Source organism: Hemicordylus capensis, chromosome 1 (assembly GCF_027244095.1).
Source record: "Hemicordylus capensis ecotype Gifberg chromosome 1, rHemCap1.1.pri, whole genome shotgun sequence".
NCBI lineage: Eukaryota > Metazoa > Chordata > Lepidosauria > Squamata > Cordylidae > Hemicordylus > Hemicordylus capensis.
In genome coordinates this window covers 261,772,565-261,798,831 of record NC_069657.1, presented here as the reverse complement: position 1 = coordinate 261,798,831, position 26,267 = coordinate 261,772,565, and the positions used below count along the sequence as shown (strand labels likewise).

The window sequence follows — 26,267 nt, the reverse complement described above, 5'->3', positions numbered from 1 at the left end:
TAACCCATAGGGCCAACGTGCTCTGTGGCCATGACCCCCTGTTTCCCTGGGTACAGCATTTGTCTGAAAGGGGCAGAGCTGAAGCAGAGACACCTCCTTTGCGTGATTTAGACCCCTTCAATGCCCAGAATTCTACATTATGGAGAAGAACTGTCCCCAGGTTTAGTTCTGTCTGCCTCTAACAAACACTGAGCCTGTGGAAAAGAGGGATGTTGACAGGCGTGGGGACCATATTCAATCCTCCCAATGCTTTATGAAGCAAGTCTCCTTTAGCAATTGCTTAGAAGCTGAAGAAGTCCTTTTATATTTGTTAATTAAATGGATCAAGGTGATAAATCCAAAGTACAAAATGAAGTGCAGTAGTGATGTAGTAATAGGCTTTCAGGATATGAAGGTAATGAAACAATAACTGAGAAGTATTCCTTTATTTGCCTTAATGCTGAGATTTGTTTTTATTACTGGTTGTGTTTTGAAAGGGCAGGGATTAAGACTGGATTTTTCTGTCTTGATGCTGAGTACTCGTGTGTGTGTGTGTGTGTGTGTGTGTGTGTGTGTGCGCGTGCTGAGAGGCTTTGCCCCTTCCTGCCAGATGTATGATTGCCTCTTTCCAAAAACTAGACTTAGGTCAGAAGGGGAAAAGCTGCTGCTGCTGTTTCAGCGCTTAATGCACACAGTTGTATCAAACTTTTTCACCTGGTTGTATTGTCAATTTGATTGTTGCCTTGGTAAGACTCCTGCTGCTTGAACATAATCATTACATTTCTCTTTTACCTTGATTCCTATTGAACTTAGATACTTTAGGCTGTGTGCAAGAGTTAACATTTTAGTTTCAGTTTAGTATTCATTTCTATTATTATTATTTATTAACACAGTCAGACAAGTGTTATTGACTGGTTTGTTTTATCCAGACATCAAGTTCTTCCCAAGGACCTGGGATGGCTGAACTTTATTGTCAATGTTGTTGCTGTTGTTATAGATATCGTCGCAGAATATAGGCTGTTCCCAGTAAAGCTGCTTTTTGTAATTGGCTGATGGTGATTTCTGTGGCCCCTATGGTGTTGAGGTGCTCTTCAAGGTCTTTTGGAACTGCACCCAGGGGGCCAATTACCACTGGGATTATTTTTGGTCTTTTTCTGCCACAGCCTTTCAATTTCCATTTGTAGATCTTTGTATTTTGTGATTTTTTCTATTTCTTCTATTCTGCTATCCCCTGGTATTGCTATGTCGATTATTTTAACTTGTTTTTCTTTCTTCTCGACTACAGTTATATCTGGTGTATTGTGTGGCAGATGTGTTTTTTTTTGTAGTCGGAAGTCCCATAATATTTTTACATCTTCATTTTCTTCAACTTTTTCAATTTTATGGTCCAACCAATTTTTGGCTACAGGTAGCTTGTATTTTTTGCAGATGTTCCAGTGTATCATCCCTGCTACCTTGTCATGCCTTTGTTTGTAGTCAGTCTGTGCGATCTTTTTACAACAGCTGATGAGGTGGTCCACTGTTTCATCTGCTTCTTTAAAAAGGCGGCACTTGCTGTTTGTTGTTGATTTTTCTACTTTGGCTCTTATTGCATTTGCTCTTAGTGCCTGTTCTTGTGCAGCCAGTATTAAACCCTCTGTTTCTTTAAGTTGCCATTCTTAAGCCATTGCCAGGTCTTGGTGATGTCTGATTTTCCACTTATATTGTGCAAATATTGACCATGCAGGGGCTTATTTTTCCATTTTTCTGCTCAGTTCTTGACTTGTTCTTTCTTGTAGGCCTGCTTTTTTTCATTGGTGTTGAATAGTTTCTCATTATTGACCATTTGAAGTGCATCTTCTTCACTGTCCTTGATATATTCTTCAAGGCCTCTTTTCTCCTCCTCTACTGTTTGATGGACTTGCAGCATTCCTCTTCCACCGGAGCTGCGAGGGAGGTATAGCCTATCTACTTCACTGCGGGGGTGCAGAGCATGATTGATGGTCATGATTTTCCTGGTCTTACGATCTAGCGTCTCTAGCTCTGCCTGGGTCCAGTCTATTATTCCTGCAGTGTATCTGATAACAAGTATAGCCCAGGTGTTTATGGCTTGTATGGTGTTCCCACCGTTGAGTTTGGACTTGAGGATTTTTCTAACTCTCCTGATGTATTCACTTCCAATTTTTCTTTTAACTTCAGTGTGTGCGATGTTATCAGCCTGGAGAATGCCCAAGTATTTATAATGTTCTTTCTCTTCCAGGTTCTTGATCTTGCTTCCATTGGGCAGTTCTATTCCTTCTGTTTTTGTTATTTTTCCTCTGTTCATTATTAATGCAGCACACTTGTCTAGTCCAAACTCCATTGCTATATCGCTACTGAATATACAGACAGTGTTTAGCAGTGATTCGATTTCTGACTGGGACTTTCCATACAACTTCAGATCGTCCATGTACAGCAGATGGTTGATTTTACTTGATGTTTTAGATGTTTGGTATCCGAGGCCTGTTTTGTTTAGTATTTGTGAAAGTGGGGTCATGGCGATTACAAACAACAGAGGGGATAGTGAGTCCCCTTGGAAAATACCTCTTCTAATGCTAACCTGTCCAAGTGCCTCACCATTGATTGTTAACTGTGTACTCCACATGCTCATTGCTTTTTTAAAATAAATATCTGAATGTTTTTGCTGACACCAGTTGTTTCTAAACATTTTAGTATCCATGTGTGAGGCAATGAATCGAAGGCTTTCTTGTAGTCAATCCATGCAACACTTAGATTTGTTTTTCTTCTCTTGCAATTTTCTAAAATCATTTTGTCAATCAGCAGCTGGTCTTTTGTGCCTTTGGTGTTCAGGCAATTTCCTTTCTGTTCAACTGGAAGCTGTTTGTTAGTTAATAAGTGTTGCATCACTTCATCTGCTATTATTCCAGTTAATAATTTGAACATGGTTGGCAGGCAGGTTATTGGTCTATAATTACTTGGAACTGCACCTTTTGCAGGGTCTTTCATGATGAGATGAGTTTTCCCAGTTGTTAGCCATTGTTCAATAACACCTCCTTGCAAAATGTGATTGAACTGTTTTGATAGTTGTTTATGAAGGCTTGTTAGGTTTTTAAGCCAAAAGCCATGCAGTTCATCGTCACCTGGTGCAGTCCAATTTTTAATTTTCTTTTGCTCTTTCACTTACTAATTCTGGTGTTATTATTAGATCTTGCATTTGTTGGTTACATTTTTCGACCTCTTTCATCAAGCCTGCTTTTTTATTATAATCTATTGAATTGTCCCATAATTTCCTCCAGAATTGCACTGTTTCTTCTTTATTTGGTGTTTCTACGTTTCTTGCAGTTTCTCCTTTTATGTTTTGGTAGAAATGCCTCTGATTCGACTGGAATTGGAGATACTGCCTGTGTTGTATAATTCTGGCTTTGTATCTGCTAATCTTCTTTTGACACTGCTGTTATTTGCTGCTTTATTATTTGCAGGACTTCTCTAATTTTCCTTGAATCTAGATGGTATTTTTGGATCAGATACTGTTTGGTGTTTTCATTCTTCAGCTTCTTGTCTTTCCTATCTTTCAATTTACTAGCATCTGATCTAAGCCTGGAGATTTTATTTTCTAATCTAATCTTCCATTTAGGTGATGTACTGCTTTCTTTTTTTACAGGTCCACTGATCTTATATCCGAGCTCTTGTGTTGTTGTTGCTGCTGCACTGTACATTAGTTGGTTTGTTGCTTGCAAATTATTGCTTGTTATTTCTGCAAATGCAGCATTGACATCTTTTAATGCGGGAGCAAGTTGTTTTTTGGCAACTGTTTTTAGAGCTGGAAGTTGAACCCTGGTGGTTGTTTGGTTTTACACACAGATTTACCATGTGCTCAGTTATTTTTTGCTTTAGTTCTTGTTGCTTTTCTGTTAAATGGCATTTGGATTTTTGAGGTGAAAGCAAAGGGGAGGTTGCCTGGTTTTGATTTTGAAACAGTTCAGCAACAGTGGCATCCTCTGTTTCCAACACCTCCTCCACCTGTGCCTGAGCAACTTCTTCAGTTGGTGGTAATTCTTCTTCCATATCTTGAGCCTGTGTTGCTCTTTGCAGTTCTTCCAGCTCAACTTCTGTGAATACTTTATTTCTTATTATGAATCTTCTCTGGTCTGCTAGCCTTTGTTCTGTTATTTCTGTATCTGGATGCTTCTCTTTCCAAATTTGGTACATTCTTTTTAAATAACCTCTTCTAGTTGGACTAGACTTGTAATAGCAGATCATTATTTCCTTGTTGGCATTTTTCATATATTTTTTCCGGTTAAGCGATGTTTCTTCCAGTAACCTTGCAGTCTCTTGCCCTGGTTGCTCAACTGAAGATCCTGAGTCCTGTAGCCCACTTGCCATCAGATGTCCAGGGACTCCAGCACTTGGCGCGGTCCTTGTTGACTCGGTCGATGACCGATCCGGTATAGATTTATTAAAGTTACGTCTCACCATATTGTTGATGGGAGAGGCACTCTTTGTCTGGCTCCTCTGGTGAGACCTGTCCAGTATGACTGGACCTCTGGCATAGCTCTCACCTTTCTCAGAGCACACAAGCACCACATCTACGCCAAGGTAGTGCCTCACTGGGGATCTATTATTATTATTATACTATTCTACTATATTATTATTATTATTATTATTATTATTATTATTATTAACTTAAATTTAGTTTCTGTTTTAAATCTAGTTTTAATTTTCCATTGTTCTCTATGACCCTGGTTGGCCTAAAACAAGCATTAGGTTCTCTTGCTTCATTCTGCCAAGAGGAAGCTTTATAGATCTACTGCACAAAGGCTAAGATCCTTACTTTTGCTAAGCGTCCTAGTTCATACTTGGCAGCAGGGGGGTAGCAAGGTTGGAGTGGGCCTGGGGACAAGATTTTAAAGTGACCCCTCACTGCAGATTAACAAAGGAGACTTTCAACCATATAGTGTGAGCCTATGTATGTTTTCTCAGAAATCCTAACAAATTCTGTAAAGTTTGCTTCCAGGAAGTTTTTCATATGGGGCTTTAAAAACCCTTTAACACATATCTTCTCTGGAATGGAGGAGTTGTGTTCACATATTGGCCAGATTTACCCCAAAGTCCCTGCAAGTTATCAGAGAGCAGTTCACACACAATTTGGGTTTTTCACTGCTTGTTGGAGTGTAGCCCGATTTATATCCGGGGCAAAAAAATCCACTGTTTGCTTTGGGTTTGGGGGACAACTTTGATTTCGCAGTAAAGCCTGCTGTGTGTAAAAGTCCCAGGTAAGTATGTGGAGAATTGCAGCCTAAGTTGGCAAATCTAACCACATTTAGTTGGAAGTACATTTCACTGAAATCTAAAGGATTTACTAGCAAGGAAAGCATGTATACTAGACATCACTGGCGGGGGGTAGGCGGGGCTAGACACAGGCTGCTGTTCAGCTGGCTTCGCGCCTGGAAGCAAGGAAGATAGGTGGGAAGAAATAGAGAAAAGAACAAGAATTAGCACTATTCCTCAGGAGAAAGGGAGAGGGGGAGAATGAGGAATCCACCTCTTCTTGGTAAAATTTTAAGATTGATGAGACATGCCGGGGCTCAAGGAACTCCCAAAGTTATGCTCTCCAGACTAAAAGTCATTCTCCATGATCCCCAGCGTGGAAGGAGGGCTGACTGTAGTCTCTCACAGTACTGAGACAAAAACCAATCTCTGCAGGTACTCAGAAGCAGGGCTGTCCATAAGGGTATCCGGGGCTGGGTGTGTATCAGCATGCACAGGGCCTCCTCAACATTTCATATAATTATAGAATTGTACTGATTGATGACATACAGCATAAATAGTGTGAGTGAGGTTTTTGGACATGTCCAACCAGCTTGGACATATAGTGCATTTCTAAATAAGAAAAAATAAAAGCACAACACATGCTTCACAGTTCTCACTCAGACCTTCTGACCTTCTGTGTTGCAAACCAACTTGCACATTGTGTGTGTGTGTGTGTGTGTGTGTGTGTAGACAGCTAGCTGGATAGATGGATCCAGAAGTGTTTGTAATTTTCTGCCATAAAACAAACAACTTATACGACTTTTAAATTGTTTTTTTTTTAATTCAAAAAATATTAAAAGCCAACAATTTGTCCAGTCCACTTCAATTTAAATATACGTATTTCTCCCACCCTGCCCTACATCTCCACTCAATAGCAAAGCCCTATGCCAAATCATTCCAGGTGATCAAAAGGTTGGGGCAGAAACGTGGGGTGTTTTACCCTTCTTTATTAAAGCAAAAGGTGGATTCTTCTATATGGGGGTGGAATGATGGTCTAAGTGGCGGGGGTGGGGGGCTTCAGTTCCAGATATTTGTGTAATGTTCTGCCCTGAAACAAGCCACATATAGGACTTTTTAAATAGTTTTTTTAAATTAAAAAAATATTAAAAACCAGCAAATTCTCAAATCTGTTTCAAATTAAATATTCAGAATCTTCTCAATCTGCCCTAACTCCCCGCCCCATATCAAAGCCCTATGGCAATCTGATCCCTAAATATCGGGGGGGGGGGATTACCACAAAATGGAAATTACATTCTATCTCCATTACTAAGCGGGCTGGGCTGGGTAGAGGGTCTGCAGAGAGCTGTGGTAGGCAAGGGCAGCCAGCATTGGCCACTCTGCCTCCTTCATTCCTTCTTCCTTCCTTGTTGCCTGCAGAGCTTTAGGCTTCAGTGAGGCCTACATGGAGCCCTGCTTACCCACCACCAAACAGCTGAGAGCTGGAAAGGGTTGTATCAGGTTGCAGGCTGCATAGCTCACCTGGCCAGCAAGCAGGAGAGAGGGTGAGCAGAGCAAGAGGGACTGGCCAAGGGACCTTGGGAGGGCAGACCCTGTGGGCCTAGGGACAATTGTCCCCCCCCCCCACTTTTCCAGTGGCCCCTACGCTCCTGCTTGGCATTTGAACAGCCATGAAATTGAACATATTAAAATCTTTAAATATTTGGGCATAGTTTTTCAAGCCTCTGGTGGGTGGAGTGCCCATTTGGATTATGTTTCACAAAATGCCCCAAAATCGGCATCTGCCATACAATCGTTTTAGTACACTAGAGGTGCACTGTTTATCGCAGCAGCAATGAAGCTATTTTTAGCTAAAGCCTGAGCACAGTTCTTGTATGGTGCACAGCTTGGTCCATATGGCAATTTTGCTTCATCAGAGGCTGTGCAATCAACATTTTTAGGAAACATTTTCCAAGTAGCATGCTGTGTACCAAATGTGGTTTTCCAGCGGGAAGCTGGTGTAACCAAGGTGGAGACAGGGTTATTGTTAAATATCTTTGCTTATTGGTTAAAGTTACCTTTTTAACCTGTTGAATTAATACCATTGACTTTAATCAATGGTTTTAACACAAAGTGGAAAAGATCTCTCCTACAGATATTGTATTATCATGGCTTCTCTCAGGATGCTTTTAGAGCGATGGGCTTTGAGAAGGCTAAGTTTGCGCTTAAACAATGGGTGATGGATATGGAAGAGCAATTAGCACAATTTTGCCTTTCAAGAGATATATTTTTTGAGTACAGTTGGACCTCGGCACATGTGCTCCCAGCAATTGCATTTTTGTGTATCCACAGTTGGGCATTTGACACCCAACCTTAGAATACACGGGAGGGGGGAGGTAAAGAAAGGGTTAATTTTTGCATATCCATGGTTATGGGATGGCTGGAAATGACATCCAGGTTCATTTCCGGCCACCATTTTGAAATAAGGAGCCATTTTGTGGCTCATTTGTGTGTGTGTTTAAAAAACACTCTTGGTGATTTTTCATAGAAAAATAGGCAAATATCAGCATTTTGGGGACATTGCTGGACAGCTGGGGAGCCACACAGCATGGTAGGGCACTCCCCGCCTGATTTCTGCCATTTTCAACCATTATTACCCTGAAGGACTCTAATACACACATACACACACACACACCCCACACACACATACACCATAGACCTACTGCCCCAAATCCTGGAAAAGAAAGAACACCCACGGATAACCTATATCACAGGGTTGTTGTAAGGATAAACATAACAGTTTATAAACATATCAGCTGCAGGGGAGTAACAGCGGGAGAGAGGGCATCCCCTCGGCTCCTGCCTGTGGGCTTCTAGTGGCTTCTGGTGGGCCGCTGTGTGAAACAGGATGCTGGACTGGATGGGCCTGGGGCCTGATCCAGCAGGGCTGTTCTTATGTTACCATGTACTCTGGGCACCTTGGAGGAGGAGTGGGATATAAATATAAAGAAATAAAAGAAAATATAAATTAAAATGAATTCATCTTTCTTGAACTGTTGATTGTTTGCTGCTATCCTACTGCTTATTGTTAGTTTGCTTGTTGTTTAATGTTGTTAAGTTTGCTGGTTTTTGACCATAATAAAGATTCTATTAAGTTCTTGTTCTGTATGGGAATATACACATTTATCAAGCTGGTTGTCTGATGCTTTCTCATCCCCAGATAGCAGCTGCTTATTCTTCATTGGCTCCCATTCGTAGAGGGCACAGAGAGAAGCTGGCTGGGCTCTCAACAAGAGCTTCCACGAAATGGTTCTGCTGGTACAAGGGCAGAGGGATGATTTTTGCTGATTCCCCATTGCCTCTGCAGTCCCCATGCCTCCTCCCCAAATCTGCCCCAGATCTCAGATACATTTATTTAGCAATTATAAGTAGTTGTAAAGGGAAGGGGGGAATAAAGAAATGCCTCTCCCCTTTTTCCCATTTGCAGAAGGTACATTATTGCTAGCAGAAGTTCAAGGGCAATCATTGTACTGTGTCTAAATGCATTGGTGAGCAATGATGCTTGCTTTTTTGCTCGCCCATCTGAGGAGAGGTAAAATTGGCATTGGAAAAGGTGGAAGAGTACAAGAAAGTTTAAACATACAAACAAACCCATCTAGTCAAGAATGCAAAGGGTACCTTTATCATGGAAGTTGTCAACAACATGTACTGTAGACATGAAGTTCAGTGTGTCTTTCTCCAGGCAGGTAGCATCAGCCTGAGGTCACAATGAGTAAACAGCAGGAGAGAGTGCATGCCCTCAACTCCTGCCTGTAGGCTTCCAGTGGCATCTGGTGGGCCACTGTGTGAAACAGGATGCTGGACTAGATGGGCCTTGGGCCCGATCCAGCAAGGCTGTTCTTATGTTCTTATGTAATGGCCTGCCTCTCTTCTTCAAGGAGACAGCATCAACATGAAGTCCCAGTGATTTGGGAATGTATCAGTCACTCCAAGGCATAAGACAGGTAAATGGATTCAGAGTAGTGGAGCGTTAACCTTCAGAGACATCAGGTGATAGGGAGGGAAATATTAAGAACAGGAAGCAGGATAGGTGAATACACATAGATAGGAACATAGGAAGCTGCCTTCTACCAAGTCAGACCACTGGACCATCTAACTCCGTATTGCCTATACCAACTGGCAGCAGCCCTTCAGGGTTCCAGGCAGGAGTCACAGCTAGCCTTACCTGCAGATGCCGGGGATTGAACCTGGGTCCTTCTGTGTACAACTTGGCTAGCAAAGATGCCAGTCAAAATCCTTGCTCTTCCCATTCTCTCCATCTCCCCCTCCCATGCCTTAAATTGCTACATAGTTTTCCATTTCAGATTTGGGACAGACAACTACGTGGCAATGCGGAAAACAAAATGTTGCTTCCTTTTTATTTAATTAATGCAATAATGAAAAAATAATAATTCCATTATATTTATTGTATTAACTAAAACATCCTTATTTTAAGCTTTATATTGGAAGCAACTGCTTTTTTTGTTAGGACCAACCAAGCAGTCAACCTGATTAGCATCCAGAAAGGGACATGTTGGAATTAGTGAGAAAGATGGTAGGTACTATGATCCAGGAAGGATGGATGATGTTGGAGAGAGAGGCCCTAGAAAGGTTAGGTATGTATCGAGGTGTGAATCGGAGTTCTAAAAGAACATAACAGAATTAAGGCTAAGGTAAGGTAGTGATGATTACAAGACTAAGCTGCAATTCTGAAATCATGCACTGGAATCTCACCTCTGCCATGAACTCATTGCCTTAGGAAAGCCTGTATCTCTCAGATTTAGTCCTCCATCTGCTGTATTGGGATAATATTACTGATTATTTACAAACATTGTCCTATTACAGTTCCCATTACAGTCCTGTAACACAGAACTGTAATGAGAATTGTAATAGGACAATAAGACTTTGAACTCTGTACCAATTTTAAGCATTCTTGTTGTATCTTGTGGCTTCCAACATTGGAAACAGTTAGCTGAAAATAGTTTGACGCATTTTTGCTGCTGATGTATGCATACATTTATATAGTGCAAGTGCCATGCCTAGCAAAATATAACTTGTGTATGTTTGAAGTGCTACGAAAACCTTCACATCCTGTTTTCCAGAGATAATAGTGGGATTAGTGTGTATGCCATGGGCAGTGATGCGTCAGTCATACTGCTTTCTTCAGCCCTATGGAAACATCTTGACTATGTAGTGGAATTTGTCCTGAAAAATGCAATTTCCTGAAGCAGGGAAATAAAACTTTACTAGCTGAGAGCTGAAGCATGAGAGGAAATAAAAACTTTCTTCTGATGAGATAATCTGTGTGATGCTACTGAAATGCATTTGAGTAGGCTAGGAAGGTTCCTACTAAAGGTATTAGTTAATGGGGCTAGTTACGCTGAAAATGACTGCTGGTGGAAATATCTGTAAGAAAAATTGTTATTTCAGTTTGTTGTGTCTTAGCGTGATCGAGCAGATCATTCATATTAGGTTTTGGTATCATGGAATATACAGTGACCATGACACTTGCTCTTAGGTATAAATGAAGTCCCTATTAATTTGTTTTAAAATTCCTTTGCCATTTTATCAGTGAGACATTCTTAATGGGGTGGGGGAGAAAAAAGAGGGAAATTCAGACTGAAATTTGTGGGTTTGTGGGTTTGTTTGTTTTTTGCTTTAGCATCAAAGAAGTTGCATATTAATGAAGACTCCCTTAAACAATCATCAAAAAAACAAAGCAGTTCAGGATAGTTGAAATAATTGATCCTAGCTAAGAACCAAGCGGGACTAGACAACCCAAGATCTTTCTGCAGTCTGTTTATCGAGATCCTCTCCCCCTTTTAAAAACTAAATGTTGATTGAAGCTCAGTATGCTATTTTGGGGCTTGTTGTACAACAGATAAATACCACCTGCCTTTACATTTTTAAAAATACATTCTCTCCACACTTAAAAAAGGAACTGCGGCCCATGTTATTCAAAATTTTGACATCCTCTTAAAATAAGCTCAGCTGCTACTGTGTGTTTTAAGTACAAACATGCATATCAGTCGAGCAGGTCAGAGTAATCCGTCAGCATATTGTGCAACACAGCAAGTGGCTTGTTCTCTTGTGCTCTGTGTGTGATAAAAGAAAGTCAAAAATAAATCTCTTGGATCGATAGCAAAACTAGCAGCATGTTCATAGTTTTACAAAGAGAAGTATTTATTCTATGTTGATATTGGTTTGTTCTGTTTAGATTGTTAGTACATATACATTTTTATTAGTGTGTAATAATAGGAGTTAGCGATCGAGAAGTATTTCATTACAATTTCTTCTTGGCTCTAGCCACTGATAAGATGGAAGTTGTTTGACAGCAAGTAGGACTTGACAAAAGGGCTTCTCAAAAGACCCCTGGCATGCTTTTAAAAAATTATTTATTTATTTATTTATTCAATTTCTATACTGCCCTTCCAAAAATGGCTCAGGGCGGTTTACACAGAGAAATAACAAACAAATAAGATGGAACCCTGTCCCCAAAGGGCTCACAATCTAAAAAGAAATATGATAGACACCAGCAACAGTCACTGGAGGTACTGTGCTGGGGGTGGATAGGGCCTGTTACTCTCCCCCTGCTAAATAAAGAGAATCACCATGTTAAAAGTTGCCTCTTTGCCAAGTTAGCAGGGGTTATATTAGTGTAGTCTATCAAATGAAATGTATGTTGTCCTAGAAAAGCATTTTAGAGGCCTTAATTGTAAGGATAGTCTATGTTTCTATTCCCTCCCCCCCCCGAAGGAACATGTCATAACATTAAATATTTAAAGGTCTGTGTGCACCAGCTTTCCCCGCTCATGATATGCATCCAGAACTGATACAGTTCACACTGCCTCCTGGGTGGAGTCAACTAGTAAGACTTAGCTAAGTTGCTTGATTGTGTGAAGGTGAATCATCATTAGATAAGAGCTTCCTTCCTCTGTTTGTGTAGCTTCTGAACTGTAAGATATTTTCCAAAAAGAAGGTGTCCAGTGTCTTTGATAGAAAATAGATAATTATGTATTTTCACCTAATATGCTCTTCAGTTGGGAATATCATGAAAATAAAATTATCAATAATTAAAAATGACCCTGCATTTAAAATATAAAATTATCAATTTTATATAAAAATGATTACAAAGAAATTTCAAGAATAGAAAGACTTTACAGATAAATGATCAGATGTGTAACAACTCCTACAGCAGAAAACACTTTCATAAATATTCACTTAGATCAGCTTAAAACCACCATTAATTTAATATTTGTTTTCTAAAACATCATTGTTCTATGTGGGGAAGCATAGATACAAGCCCTTTAAAACATTTTCCAAAACTATTAAAGTTAATAATGGTGTAATAATGTACCAAACTGCCATATAGTTTTTGACAAATTTTGAGCGTTTCGTTGGGAAGGTTCCTTTATATACTTTGTAAAGGAGGACAGGAAATATAGGCAATTGTATTTTCTTCAATTTTGATAGAAAACATTTTTGTCATTCCTTGTTCAAAATATAATACGGTCTCCAGTGCTTACTAGAAGCAGTGGAAGGAAGGAAGTTAATCTCCTCAACACTTGAGCTTGAAAGCAACCTGATTAAATTTGTGGAGTTAAAGTTATCTAAAGGAATAAAGATTAGCCAATAGGTTCTCCTTTAATCACCCAAGAAACCATTTTTAAAAACTCTTCAAAGTATCTTCTCTGAGAGGTGATGAAGCCTCCAGTGCTTACTTGAAGCAATTTCAGTACAGTTCTCTAGTCATTAGGGTGAATGTTTTGTTTTCACTTGGGCATTTAGTAAATGGTAGCTAGCACATTTTGAGATTAATTTTTTTAGAAATGTAAGGAATAAAGATGAGCATTAAGTATTATAAATAATCTGCTTTCTAAATGCCCTCTCCAAGAAATCAAGCTTGTATTTCATAGAACATAATATAACGGATCTTTTAGAGAACAGATTTTAAACGTCAGAATCTCCAACTCCCGACTACACTACCTTCTCCAGCATCAGCTAAGGCCCCCAATGATTCACCCCTGGTCCCACCCTTGGCTATAGTTCCCAGTGCTGTTGCCCATTCCACAAGTGGTGTTTGTTGGAAGAACCAATACATAATGCCCAAACTTTCATGTTTTATCAACGGGGAAAAACAACACACTCTAGAGAATTTCAGGATCTGATAAACCCTGTGATTGAAGAGCCTGGCTAAAACAAGATTTCTAATGTAGCCAAGGTCAATGGACAGTGAAAATAAGTTGGAAGGAAGTATTATTTGTGTCCCCTGGAGCTTTCCCACACAGGGGCTTTACCCCGAATCTCCTCCGGGAGGCAGGCTGTGTGTTCTCACTACAGCTGGATCCCCCCACCCCAAGATCAGTCTGATGTCTTTGGAAGCACCCCAAACACAAATCGGGGTTTTCCTGCTGGATTTCAGCTCATCCCAGTTTATTATTTCCGAGTTTTTTAAATGCTAGTTTTCAGTGAAGTTTCCTGGAAAATCCAGTGCAGAGCGCTGACATCAGTCTTTACATTTACATGATAAGAGCAAGTCACACCTAAGAAATGCAAAAACAAAGCTGCCTAGTGGCCTTGCCTTCGACCCTGAGGCAAAGAGTTGAAATTACCAAAGCTTTGCATCTGAAGCAAAGGGCCAAACCAAAGCACAGTTGCACACTATGCTAAAACTATGGAGGAAATGGACTACCTCCTCGGAATCTCTGAAGTGACTTCCAAAGCAAGATTTTTTTTTACAAGCAAATCGAATAAGGAGCTTTCTGTATGTCTTACTATGAACATTTCACAGTGATTTTTTGAACTTATGAAATGAAACTTTTAAATAAGCCCTGGTGACACATATCAAGAAAGGAAGAAAATGTAGTAGAATAATGAATCCCTTGAAGAAATAAGACTCAGTTGACTAGCAGTGCAAGTTCAGTCTGGAATGATGGTAATAAAAACCAAGACTACTTCAGATTAAAATCAGGCAGATTTAGGGGACACTGATCTTGAAACTTGCTTTCCCCGCCCCTTGCATAATCAAGAAAAGTCCTTTTTTGGACTGTTGACTAAATGCTTTGCAAGAAACCAATTGAAGTTCACAGAAGCCGTTTTGTTAATAACATGAGCATATTGAGAGCAGGAGGATTGCAGCATTGTCACTGAGCATCATAATCAGTAGATATTGCTGCAATCATTACAGTGCAGCAGGCCTGAGCTGCGACTGGCAGGGCTTGTTGTGACCTGCGGCTGGCAGGTCATGTGTTGTCCAGGAACATTTCTGTTGTCTTTCAAGAAGAGCCTGGAAATCGATCAGAAAACTTCCCTAGCAGATGACCTGCCCTCAGACAGTTCAAATGTAGTACTTAAATGAGAGAGCTAACTGTAAACTTTGGAAGTACCCAAGCATGGTGCCAATTGGCGATATGACTGTTATAGTACTTGAACAAGTTGCACCAATACACATACCTCTAAATAGGTTTGGAAAATACAGATGATTGTCGGGATACTTTGTTTCTGTAATATTATGTACATGATCAATTATCCTATTATCATATCATATGCACAAGTGTTGGGAAACTTTTCCATGAATCCTTCCAGCCGGCTGGAACTTTAGCCTGTCTATAACAGCCATTGTTTTGTGAGTGTAGTCATTTCTTCCAAACATGGTTTGACCCTAGTGAATTCCTCTAAAATTCCTTTCACACCGTTCCCCCCAGCTCTCCTTTCTATGCAGATGTGTAGCCATGCAAACACCCTTCCTGGATTCTTCCAGAACTTCCCTAAAACTCGGCACATCCTATTTGTTCTCATATGCATCCATTGATATAGTCCTTCTCCAAGAAAGTCTTTTTCTCTTTCTCCTTACACTCCCTGTTCAGTCTCCTCACTGCAGCTCTTCAGTTCTTGTCAATCCTGTGCCGGTTATACACCCTTTGCCCTGCTTATCCATGTGGTGTTATTAGTTTGCCTGCTTGACCTTTTTGCTTGAGGAAAACCAGGTGTTCAATTCTGCAATATGCCAGAGTGAGGATTTTCTTGGCCAGTCTCCCTACTGCTGAAAAACGTCTCTGTTGGTCACAGAGAGAAAACATACCGGCTGATAATCCTCACCAAATTACTTGACAGAAGTCCTATTGCAATTACATTGTCCTTTAGAGTAGTGCGATTGAGTAACTTAGTCTGGATGTTTGCCTCTATCTCTTTGTTCTGCTACGGTTCTCAGTCACTTAATGGTTAATTGTTCAAGGAACCATAGCATCAAGGCTATGGTTAAAAAAATATTAAAAGTTTATCATGTTGCACTCCAGAAATAGGCTCAAATGTGCCTGTGCATTGCTAGTGGAGTAGCTGGAACTAAAGTATGTGTTGCTTGAATTTCTTGTCTCCCAGGGCAGATATCAGTGGATGGATTTATGCGATATTTGAGTGGAGGGGAAAATGGAGTGGTTCCACCTGAAAAACTGGATTTGAATGAAGATATGAGCCAGCCTCTGTCACACTATTTTATCAATTCCTCGCACAACACCTACCTCACAGGTGCAGTATGAAAAAGAACTGATTAGCGTGTTGACTTTTAATAGATAATGTACTGTAATAGCATTGAAAAATATGCATACCAGAGAAAGGTTGGGAGGCAGGTGAGCTGATGGAATGCAGGAATCTTGCAGGATAGGCAACTTGTAATATCTATGTATTTATTGTTGTCGTCAGGATTGTTGCCCTTTATTCAGCACGAGTGAATAGCAGCCTCCATTAGAAGTCAATGGACTTCATTCAAGTTTGTTAGTTTGAGCTTAGCAACTCAGGCTAAAATTAACTAATTTTACTCAACTTGGGCCTCAGGCAATTCCCCACTGCAGAACTAACCTGTCACTAGACCCTCCTCTCCCAAAATGAGCTTTAAAAAGTGGTGACAGTGCTGTAAATGCCTAACATAAATCCTAGAAGTTTCTTGCTGCTGGATGCATGGAAACATATTTCTCAGTGCTTCTCAGCTCAGTCAGGAGCATTGGTACTACAGTTTGTGTGCTTCCCGGTCAGGTATCTGTGAACTGGCTTCAGGTCAAGCTGGTTCACCATCAAACTGGGCTGGTTCAATGGCTTACCCTTGAGCCCCACCGGGCCTGGTTCGGTTCAGCTTGCCCTCGAGCCAAACCCAGGGGCATATCTAGGATAGGGCAGGCAGGGCATGTGCCCCAGGCACCACTTGAAGGGGGACACAATTTTTTAAAAGTAATTTTTTTAAAAAATGGCTGCTGAAAACAAAATGGCCACCGTGCATGCTCAAATGGCCTCTGTGAGGCCCTAGGCCATGCCAGGCCTCACAGAGGGCATTTGAGCATGCACGATGGCCATTTTGTTTTCAGCAGCCATATATATATATATATATATATATATATATATATATATATATATATATATATTTGAATGGCCACCGCACATGCTCAAATGGCTCCTGCAAGGCCCTAGAGGCCAGCAGGAGGAGGGAGAACTTTTGCAGACCCCCCCATGGTCTTTAGGAAGCCCCCCGAAGGGGCTACAGGTTTGTGTATACACACACACACACACACACACACACACACACACACACATATATGTGTATAGTGACTGGAATATGTGTATAGTGACATATTATATATATATATATATATATATATATAATATGTCACTATACACATATTCAGTTTGGCAATATGTACAGAGAATCAGGGGTTGTGAATACTGAGCTGAAGCTTATGAGCTAGAATTGTATTCATTTGCTCTTACTTTGCTTCTTGTGATAAGTGAGTTAAATGTGATGTCTTAATAATATGGCTATTAATGATGAGTTTGTCTTTGAATCAGTGTGAAATCCTTAGTATTAAGACCCACTGGGAGTTTCTTGCTCTCTTTCTCTCATTTTAACTGTCTTTCTGAAATACTAGAATATATTCCAAGCAGTGACACAGTTTATTCTGCATATCCTTTAATTATTTTCAGAGTATCTGGGAAAAGTCAAATTCTCCATTTATTTTTAAAACTTATGTAATAGTGATGCTATAATGCATAGTAGAGAATTAGACAGGCACTTCTTTTTAGTTTTCCAAGTATGCCTCCACATAGTATTTGGGTATTTCATGAGTCCCAGCATACTGCAATTTGTAGTTTTCCAGCATATTTTGGTCTGGCTACGTCCACTGCTAAATAGTTTTTGAAATATTAAAAGATTGACGAGCTTGACTTGTATTTTTGAGCTGATATTATGGTAAAATTATCTGAAAGATGGGTGTCAGATGTTTGGACAGGGGGTACAATTTCAGTGCTTGCCCTAGGCGCTATTTTCCCTAGCTATGCCTCTGGCCAGAGCCCCCAGGCTGGCTCGGGTTCTACAGCTAAAAAAATTTTTTTTAAAAAAAGAAGAAGAAGAAAAGAAAATGGCCACTGGGAGGTGCTGCCGTTGGGGGTTGGTCCCCAACAGCTCGCACACACACACACCACCAGCCTCCCCTCAGTCTTTTTAGGGCTGGTTCAGCCCATTTTCAGGCCTTTTCAGTCTTCTCTCTGCTCACAGTGGTCATTTTGAAGGCTGCCACACATGTGCATTGGCCATTTGCGTGCTCAGGTCGTGACCGCAGAATTGAGCCCAAATTGTGGAGGAGTCTGGGCCCTGTTCTTAAGAAGTTCAAAGGGAAGCCTTGGATTCGCTTTCTCAGAACCCCTCCCTCCCCCCATCTCCCCATGCATTACAGGTTTCATCTTCATCACTATTCAGCATGCATTAGCAGCCTGAGCAAGTGGAGGGAAGGGGAGCCTCATTTTTCACTAAGCCATTAGTGACGTATCAGTTTAGCTTACTAGGAAGAGAGACAAGTGCCCCTTCTCACTTAGAGCAAGCCTGTCCAAGCTGCCTTGGCTATAGCATTATAATAGTAGAGTAGCAGGCCTGAAGAGTGAATACTGTCCTTTCCCTCCTATTTGCATAGCCCTGCTTGGTCTTGTCTTTTGCTTTGACTGGAAAATGAACATAAGATTATAGAGCAAAGGTAAGCAACCTTGGGTCACTGTCACTGAACTACAACTCCCACCGTCTCCAGCCACAATGTATTGTGGCTGGAAATGATGGGAGTTGTAATTCAAAAACAGCTAGAGAGTCAAGATTACCTACCCCTGCTCTAGAGGTTGTATTTTCTAAGCTGTAGTAATACGGAAGCTCAGGTAGATTCTTTGTGTCAGGTTAAAATCAACTCTAGTAATTTTATAAAGTATTTAAGAAAGTGATGCCTGGGTGTTTCGGAAATGTTGGTCATTGATCCTTAATTGTATGTCATACAGTCAGAAGAATCAAGTAGTTCAGCTTTTCCTTCCAGTGTACCACTTTAGACTGTTTAGTAATAGTAGTTAGTTGCATGCATAAATGATCCCATACAGGACAAACAACTCCTCCTTGTACTGTCTTTGGACTCCAGTGTTTCTCTTTGTGTATCACTGAAAACACAAACTGTTCCAGTTCAGTCTTTATGATATTTTGCTTCAGGAGTGAACGTTAAGGGCAGCAAGCAGAACATTTAAAGTAGGGATTAAAAAAATAATATTAGATTGATTTAATAAATATTAGTTTAAAAACTGCCAGTTTAAGATCAGAGTTAAGGCTATCTCATTTTGGCTCAGGCTCCACAAAGATGGGATCCTTAAATTGAAAATTGAAAATTGAAACCTTAACAGACGTACCAAGTGATCAGTAATGACATTGTTCAGTGTTACAAATTGTGCTCACTTGCAAATTGCCCACTAAGCACCCCATGTTTCCTTTGAGGCCCAGCTCAAAATAGGGATAGTGGAGTGCTGGCACCAGCAAAGATGCCCCATAGTGTCCATGTGGGTGCACTGAAGGCAAATTGTATGTGACTGCTGTTTGTGACATTGAACAGTAGGGGTGTGGGAACTGGTTCAAGTTGAACTGGACTGGGTCGAGTTCAAACTAGCCTGGCCCTGGAGAAAGTGGGTCTGGGTTAGAGCCAAACCAGGTCCGATAAGAATTTCCCTTTATAAGAATCAGGGGAACCCTACAGGGTTGAAAAAGCATGGGCGGGGGCAGTTGAGAGGTTACCTTACATGCCACAGCAGTGGCACAGCTCCTCGAGGTTGAAAATGGGCCGGTGGCAGTTCCCCTAGGCCCTGCCAGCACTTCCCCACATCATCATGGGCTGTGAGGTCCTGGTGCAGGCTTCCATGCAAGCGCATGGTCACTCTAATGGCCTCCACATTAATGGGCCCGAACCGGCTTGCACTAATGGGGGTGGAGTGCTGGCAGAGCCTAGGGGAGCCACTATCTCCAAGGAGCCGCGCTGCCACCATGGTGCATAAGGTGACCTCCATGCACACCCTTATTGCACAACATCATTACTGATCACGTAGCACATCTGTTAAGGCATCAGCCTTAGGTTCCAATTTCCCGGCTTTTTGGAGCTTGAGACAAAATGAGATAGACTTAACTACTCTCGTCTTTAACCAGCAGATTATTTGACTACCTAATTTCTGTGGTTTGTGAAAAGGAAATGTATCATTACAGTGCTGGCAATCCAATGTCCTCCCCAGTCTCACATTTAGTGTTGATTCTAATCAACACTGTATAATATAATGCAGTGAATTGCATTATATCTTACATGTTTCTGAAACAGTTGTAGGATATTTTGCATTACAATGGTGTAGTAGAACCAGTGTGGTGTAGTGGCTGAAGTGTTGTACTAGGACCAGAAAAACCCAGTTTCAAATCCCCATTCAGCCATGAACATACTGGGTGACTCTGGACCATTAACATTTCTCTCAGCCTAACTTATCTCACAGAGTTATTGTGAGAATAAACATAACCATGTACACCACTTTGGACTCTTTGGAGAAGAAGCAAGAATAAATGAATAAATAAAATGAAAATTTACTTCAGTATTTATGTATTTGCCACTTTTATATACTGCCATTTATTTATTTATTTATCATATTTTTATACCACCCAAAACTTACAGCTCTGGTTGGTTTACAACAAAATAAAAACAGAAAAACATAAGTAAAACATTAGTTAAAACAAAACATTAAGTAAAACATTAGTTAAAACAAAAAACAAGAGTTTAAAACATTACAACAATTTTAAAAATTTTAAATAATATTCTAAAACAGCATTAAAATCATTAAAACAATATTAATTAAAAGCCTGGGTGAACAGATGTGTCTTTAAAGACTTTTTAAAAGCTATCAAAGATGGAGAGGCTCTTATTTCAGTAGGGAGTGCATTCCAAAGCCTCAGGGCAGCAGCAGAGAAGGCCCGTCCCTGAGTAGCCACCAGACGAGCCAGTGGCAACTGCAGACAGACATCGCCTGATGATCTCAATGGGTGGTGAGTTTCATCACGAAGAAGACGTTCTCTTAAATACCCAGGGCCCAAGCTATTTAGGACCTTATAAGTTATAACTAACACCTTGTATTTTGCCCGGAAACATATCAGCAGCTAGTATAGCTTCTTTAATACGGGAGTAATATGGTCTCTCTGAGATGACCCAGAGACCAACACGGCTGCTGCATTCTGGACCAACTGTAGTTTCCAGACTGCATACAAGGACAGCTCGACACAGAGCGCATTGCAGTCTGCAGGTTACCAGCAGATGTACCACTGTTTTGAGGTTGTTCATCTCAAGAAACAGACGCAGCTGGTGTATCAGCCAAAGCTGATAGAAGGCACTTCTGGCCACTTCCTTAACCTGGGACACCAGGGAGAGGCTTGGATCCAGAAGCACTCCTAGACTGTGTATCTGTTCATTCTGGGGAAGTGTGACCCCATCCAGAATTGTCACTCTAGTTTCGACCCCGCACAATTAGTACCTCCATCTTATCTGGATTCAGTCTCAGTTTGTTATCCCTCATCCAACCCATCACGGACTCCAGGCAGGCATTTAGGGAGGTTATGCCCTCTCCTGATGATGCTGACATGGAGAAATAGATTTGAGTGTCATCAGCATACTGATAGCACCCTGCACCAAATCTCCTGATGATCTCTCCCAGTGGTTTCATGTAGATGTTAAACAACATTGGCCAGCGTGGTATAGTGGTTAGAGTGCTGGACTAGGACCGGGGAGCCCCGAGTTCAAATCCCCATTCAGCCATGATACTTGCTGGGTGACTCTGGGCCAGTCACTTCTCTCTCAGCCTAAACTACTTCACAGGGTTGTTGTGAGGAGAAACTTAAGTATGTAGTTCACTGCTCTGGGCTCCTTGGAGGAAGAGCGGGATATAAATGTAAGTAAGTAAATAAATAAATAAAACATCGGAGACAATACGGAGCCCTGAGGCACACCATACAAAAGTTCAGATTTTGAAAAACAACAGTCTCCAAGAGACATCATCTGGAACCTGCCCGAGAGGTAGGAGCGGAACCACTGCAAAGCCTCCCACTCCCAACCCCCTCAGATGCTCCAGAAGGATACTATGTTCAATAGTATTGAAAGCTGCTGAGAGGTCCAAAAGAGCCAACAAAGTCACACTTCCTCTGTCAGTTCACAATAGGAGGTCATTCATCAGGCCTACCAAGGTAGTCTCCACCCCATAGCCTGGGTCTAGATAATCAGTTTCCTCCAAGACTGTCTGAAGCTGGGAAGCCACCACCCACTCAATTAACTTGCCCAGCCACAGAAGTTTGGAGACAGGCCTGTAGTTGCTCAACTCTGAGGGATCTATCTATCTATATATAATTCTCCTGGGTGTGCCTTGGAATGTGCGTCCCATACCCAGTTGATTGGCTGGCCGGCGGACGCGCCTGATTGGCTGAGGCACACCCAGGAGAATTGGTTGCCACGGCGGGCCTGGCCACGGAGGCCAGAGGCGGTGGCAGGCCTGGCCTAGACGCGGAGGCAAGACCCAGGAGGGGGAAAAGAAGGGGGGCAGAAATGGCGGTGAGGAGGAGAGGCAGCTGGGCCCGGAAGCGGAGACTGGGGCAGAAGGTGAGGGGGAAGAGGTAACCACTGGCCCCAAAGAGTGCACAGATGCTGTGTGTGGGGTTGGCTAGTATAAATCTATTTCTGAGGGATCTATATAAATCTCAGGAAGGTTTACAATTGGAAGGTGCATATGGTACGTTGGGAAGTGTCATCTTTCTCAGCACTTTGGCCATAGAACTCTGTGAGGAAGGTGCTAGGAAGGGCTACATTTCCCAGCACTCTGGATGTGCCTTTCAGGATGGTCCTGGGGCTTGACAGGGCTCTGTTATTCTTACAGCCCTTCTCCCCCTTGGGCTGGGGAAAACACAGCACTGCATGGAGATGGGAAGTAGCATTCACACTGGAAATGTTTTTGCCCAAGTGGCCCAACCAGGGTTCCTCCAGATGTTGCTGAACTACAACCTCCATCATTCTTGGCTACAATTTATTTTGGCTGAGGGTGATGGGAGTTGTAGTTCAGCAACATCTGGAGAAACCCTGGTTGGGAACCATTGGTCTAGGATAAAGAGCGAGAATATTATCAAGGTCTAGGAGAGAGAAATGATCAAGGTCTAAAAGACAGGAGAGCTGGGAATGGTGAGATAAGTAGAGCTTTGTGAACAGGCAAGTAAATAGGCCAGATTTCACTGAGATTACCTCAGTGTGTGTGTGTTTGTTTACATAGAACATAAGTGTAATTAAAGTGGCCTACTTCAATGAAGTCCGCAGGATTTTCTTATTGCAGAAGTCAAGTTGTAGTGTTCCTGTCAGTGTTCTGACAGTGGGGATGGGCAGCAAGGACAGTCTCAACTGAGGTCATTCTGAAGAACTGTGAGGGATTCATGCTGACTGACAGATGAGAGGATGCGGCGGGGAGAAAAGGATGCTTTAGTGCTGGGTAGGCTTAGTGATGTGCCCGGACTGGTCCGGAGGCCATTCTACAGGCCTCCGGACCGGTCCAGATGGATTGGGGTGAGGGGTTCCTTTAAGGGCGGGGGAGGGTTTACTTACCCCTCCTGCCGCTTTCCCCCCTCCGGTGCACGTATTCTCGTTAGTAATTGGGGCGGCAGGATACCTCCCTGCCGCCCCTTTCCCCGCTTGGCTGTACATCGCGCGTGCTTGGCGTACGCTTCACGTCTCCACGGTGTGCGCATGTTGCCTCCCCGATTACTAACGAGAATACTGCTCCAAACTTCATCAAACTAATAAAGGATTGCCTTTCTTGACAACTCTGAACATATTACATCAATCATTTTCATCAAAATGTGAAAGAAATATATGAAATGCCTGGATAATATTTGGATTAAAAAGGGTTAAATTGTCAAAGTTAGCACATTTTAATTTGCTCTAGCTGTAGTAATTTTTATCAGATCTCCTTGAAATTAAGCACATTTGGAGACTGCATCAAGTAAATCATGCATGCCAAGTTTCAAGTTAACACAACAGCTGCGCCCCTTCAATTTCAAATTGTTGATCTTGAAAGCAAAAACTCTAATGCTGCTGGATTCAAGCTTCTTATTGCAGATCACACTGAGTAAAATTTGTTGTTTTAGCTGAGATAATACTAATAATTCAGGAATAGGGTTGTTATTTTCTATGCAACATCAAAAACTGGATTGCATATTTTATCAATAATGCTATATTGCATACCTAGTTTTAGTGCTGCTTGTGTTTGTGTACCAGTTTTGATCAAAACTGGGGTTTTTCAAGTTACAGCACTTTTTGTAACTTATTGAGTTTAACTGGATACCTGATGGTTAACTATTGTGCAGTGCAGAGTAGTTGTGACACTTTCAGGACAGACATCCATTCTGGTTTTGTCTTTCAGATGTTCACCTAATTAAACTCCTTAATTACAGTCCTTTGTCACTCTGACTGATGGATTAACACCCAAAATGGGTAGAAAATAGAGAGACAAAAATGGAGGCTTTCCACAAAGTCTGAGGACTTTTTATTTTTAGAAGCGCCCCGGGGAAGTAATGAAATAATTGCTCCCTCCTTTTATCAGTCAACATTGAGGGGTGAGAATATATAGCTGCCCACTTTGCTCTGGTTTGAAGTGGGGATAGAGGGAGACAGGCTCACACCCTCTCTGTTGACCCAGTGAAAACTCTTTGTTGACAGAAAATGAGAAAAAAAATGTGTACCTTCTACTACATATGCATGCTTCCATCATATTGGAGAACTGTATGTGATAGCCCTCTTGAAGGAAACAAAGTTCTTAAGGCGGGCACAAGCTCTATCTTCCTCTTCCCTGTTTTATCCTGAGAAGACCAGCAGGCAGAGAGCAATGCACAGCTTACGAATCAGTGCAATGCAAGAGACTTAAGTTCACCCTTTCCATTTTGTTGAGAACAAATGCCTAGTGATAAAGGGAGGAGCTCTTCTCACACTAGGTTTTAGCTTCAAGCATTAGTCTTGGGGCTAATTCATACATTACCTTTCAATGTGTTCAGATACATGATACCTTTTGGATAATATGGCCTAGTTGAATCAGATCAAGTTCACCTAGTTGGAAGTTTTGTTTAACAGATACCCCAGAAGCCCACAAGGAAGGTACAGTAGAAAAAGCCAGCCGCTGGTTGTCCTCAAAGTCTAGTACTCAGAGATATGATTCCTTTGAATAGGGAGCCTGGCGGGGTTCAGACGTAACATGGAACCGTGGGCCCATTGGACCCATGGTTCTGAGTTCTGTCTGAACCCGGACAGACTCCCTATTCTGCACCCCCTCCCTCCGCTCTCCCATCCACGTTTAGACGTTGGGGACACGGGGACACTGGGGAGAGAGGTCTCTTGGCAGTCAGCGAGACTGCAGAGAGGCTGGGCAACTGGCTTTGTGGGCTTTCTTCTTTCCTGAAGGACAGCCCGCACAGCCAATAGCAGCAGGGGTGAGGGAGGAGCTTCTCTCTGGTTTGAGACAAAACTAACAGTGGAACCAGCGTTTGGATGTAACACTGTCCCTGCCAAACTAGAGGTTGGGACAATGCAACCTAGAGAGAAAACTGAAGATCACAAATGGAGTTTGGGGAGGGAAACCACAGGCCAATTTTCTCTTTTACTCTAGTTTGCCATATTCGGACATTCGGTTAGCAAAATCAAAGGAGAAGGGACCTCCAGTTTCGTGTTATGCCTGAACCCGGCTCTAGTGATTAGCTATCATGGTTGATACTCCTCTCTTTTACAAATTTGTCAGTAGGTTTTAAATGTCATCTAAATCAGTGGCAATCACCACATCATGTGTAACTTGTGTGAAGAAGTACTTTGTCCTGTCTATTTGAACCTCCTGCCAACTCATTTCATTCAAAAATTCTTACATAGGAAGCTGCCATATACTGAGGCAGACCATAGGTCCATCTAGCTCAGTATTGCCTACACAGACTGGCAGCGGCTTCTCCAAGGTTGCAGGCAGGAGTCTTTGTCAGCCCAATCTTGGAAATGCCAGGGAGGGAACTTGGAACTTTCTGCATGCAGATGCTTTTACCAGAGCAGCTTCATCCCCTAAGGGGAATATCTTACACTGCTCACATGTAGTATCCCATTCAAATGCAAACCAGGGTGGACCCTGCCTAGTAGATGGAGCAGTTCATGCTTGCTACCCCAGAGGACTACACTCCTAGCAGTGTAAAAAGGCAGATAAATGTGGCTGTGTTTGTTCTTTCCACTCTATTTAAGAATGTAGAGCTTTCTGTTAAAGTTATTCTCTGCTCACCTAGCTTTCATCTTTTTAAACTTAGAAAGGCCCAAACATGTTTCTCATGGGGAAGGTGCTTCAACACTTCTTTCTCTTTGTCTCCCCATTCTGTACCTTTATCAGCTCTCTGCAACCTTTTTGTGATGGGATGAAGGAATCCCTTTAGGACGGCTAGAAGATGCCACTTTCCGTCCTGTGCTTCAGACCACATATGATTATTCCTTAGGAGCATCTACGTATCTTTCCAACTATAATTATACACAGAATGACCATTTTTATAAAGAATGAAATAGGCTTCTGTAGTAGATAAGCATGTTGAAGACAAATCCAAAATAAGGATAGCTGCCCCAGGTTGATAACATTGCTGTGGTTATTATAAGGCAATAAAGAAGCACAACGAAAGC

General features: G+C 41.7%; 1 protein-coding gene across 26 annotated transcripts in view; it reads left to right on the top strand.

Annotated features, from left to right (window-relative positions):
- The window catches only part of PLCB1 (phospholipase C beta 1), an 807,198-nt gene that overhangs the window by 570,717 nt on the left and 210,214 nt on the right, over nt 1-26,267 (top strand). For all 26 annotated transcript variants that reach the window (XR_008313428.1, XM_053284740.1, XM_053284741.1 and 23 more), the window contains one exon: nt 15,622-15,768. Coding sequence is in view for 25 of the 26 variants with exons in the window: in XM_053284740.1 (XP_053140715.1) it covers nt 15,622-15,768 (147 nt within the window). In the remaining variant the exon portion in view is untranslated. The remainder of the gene's footprint in view (nt 1-15,621; nt 15,769-26,267) is intronic.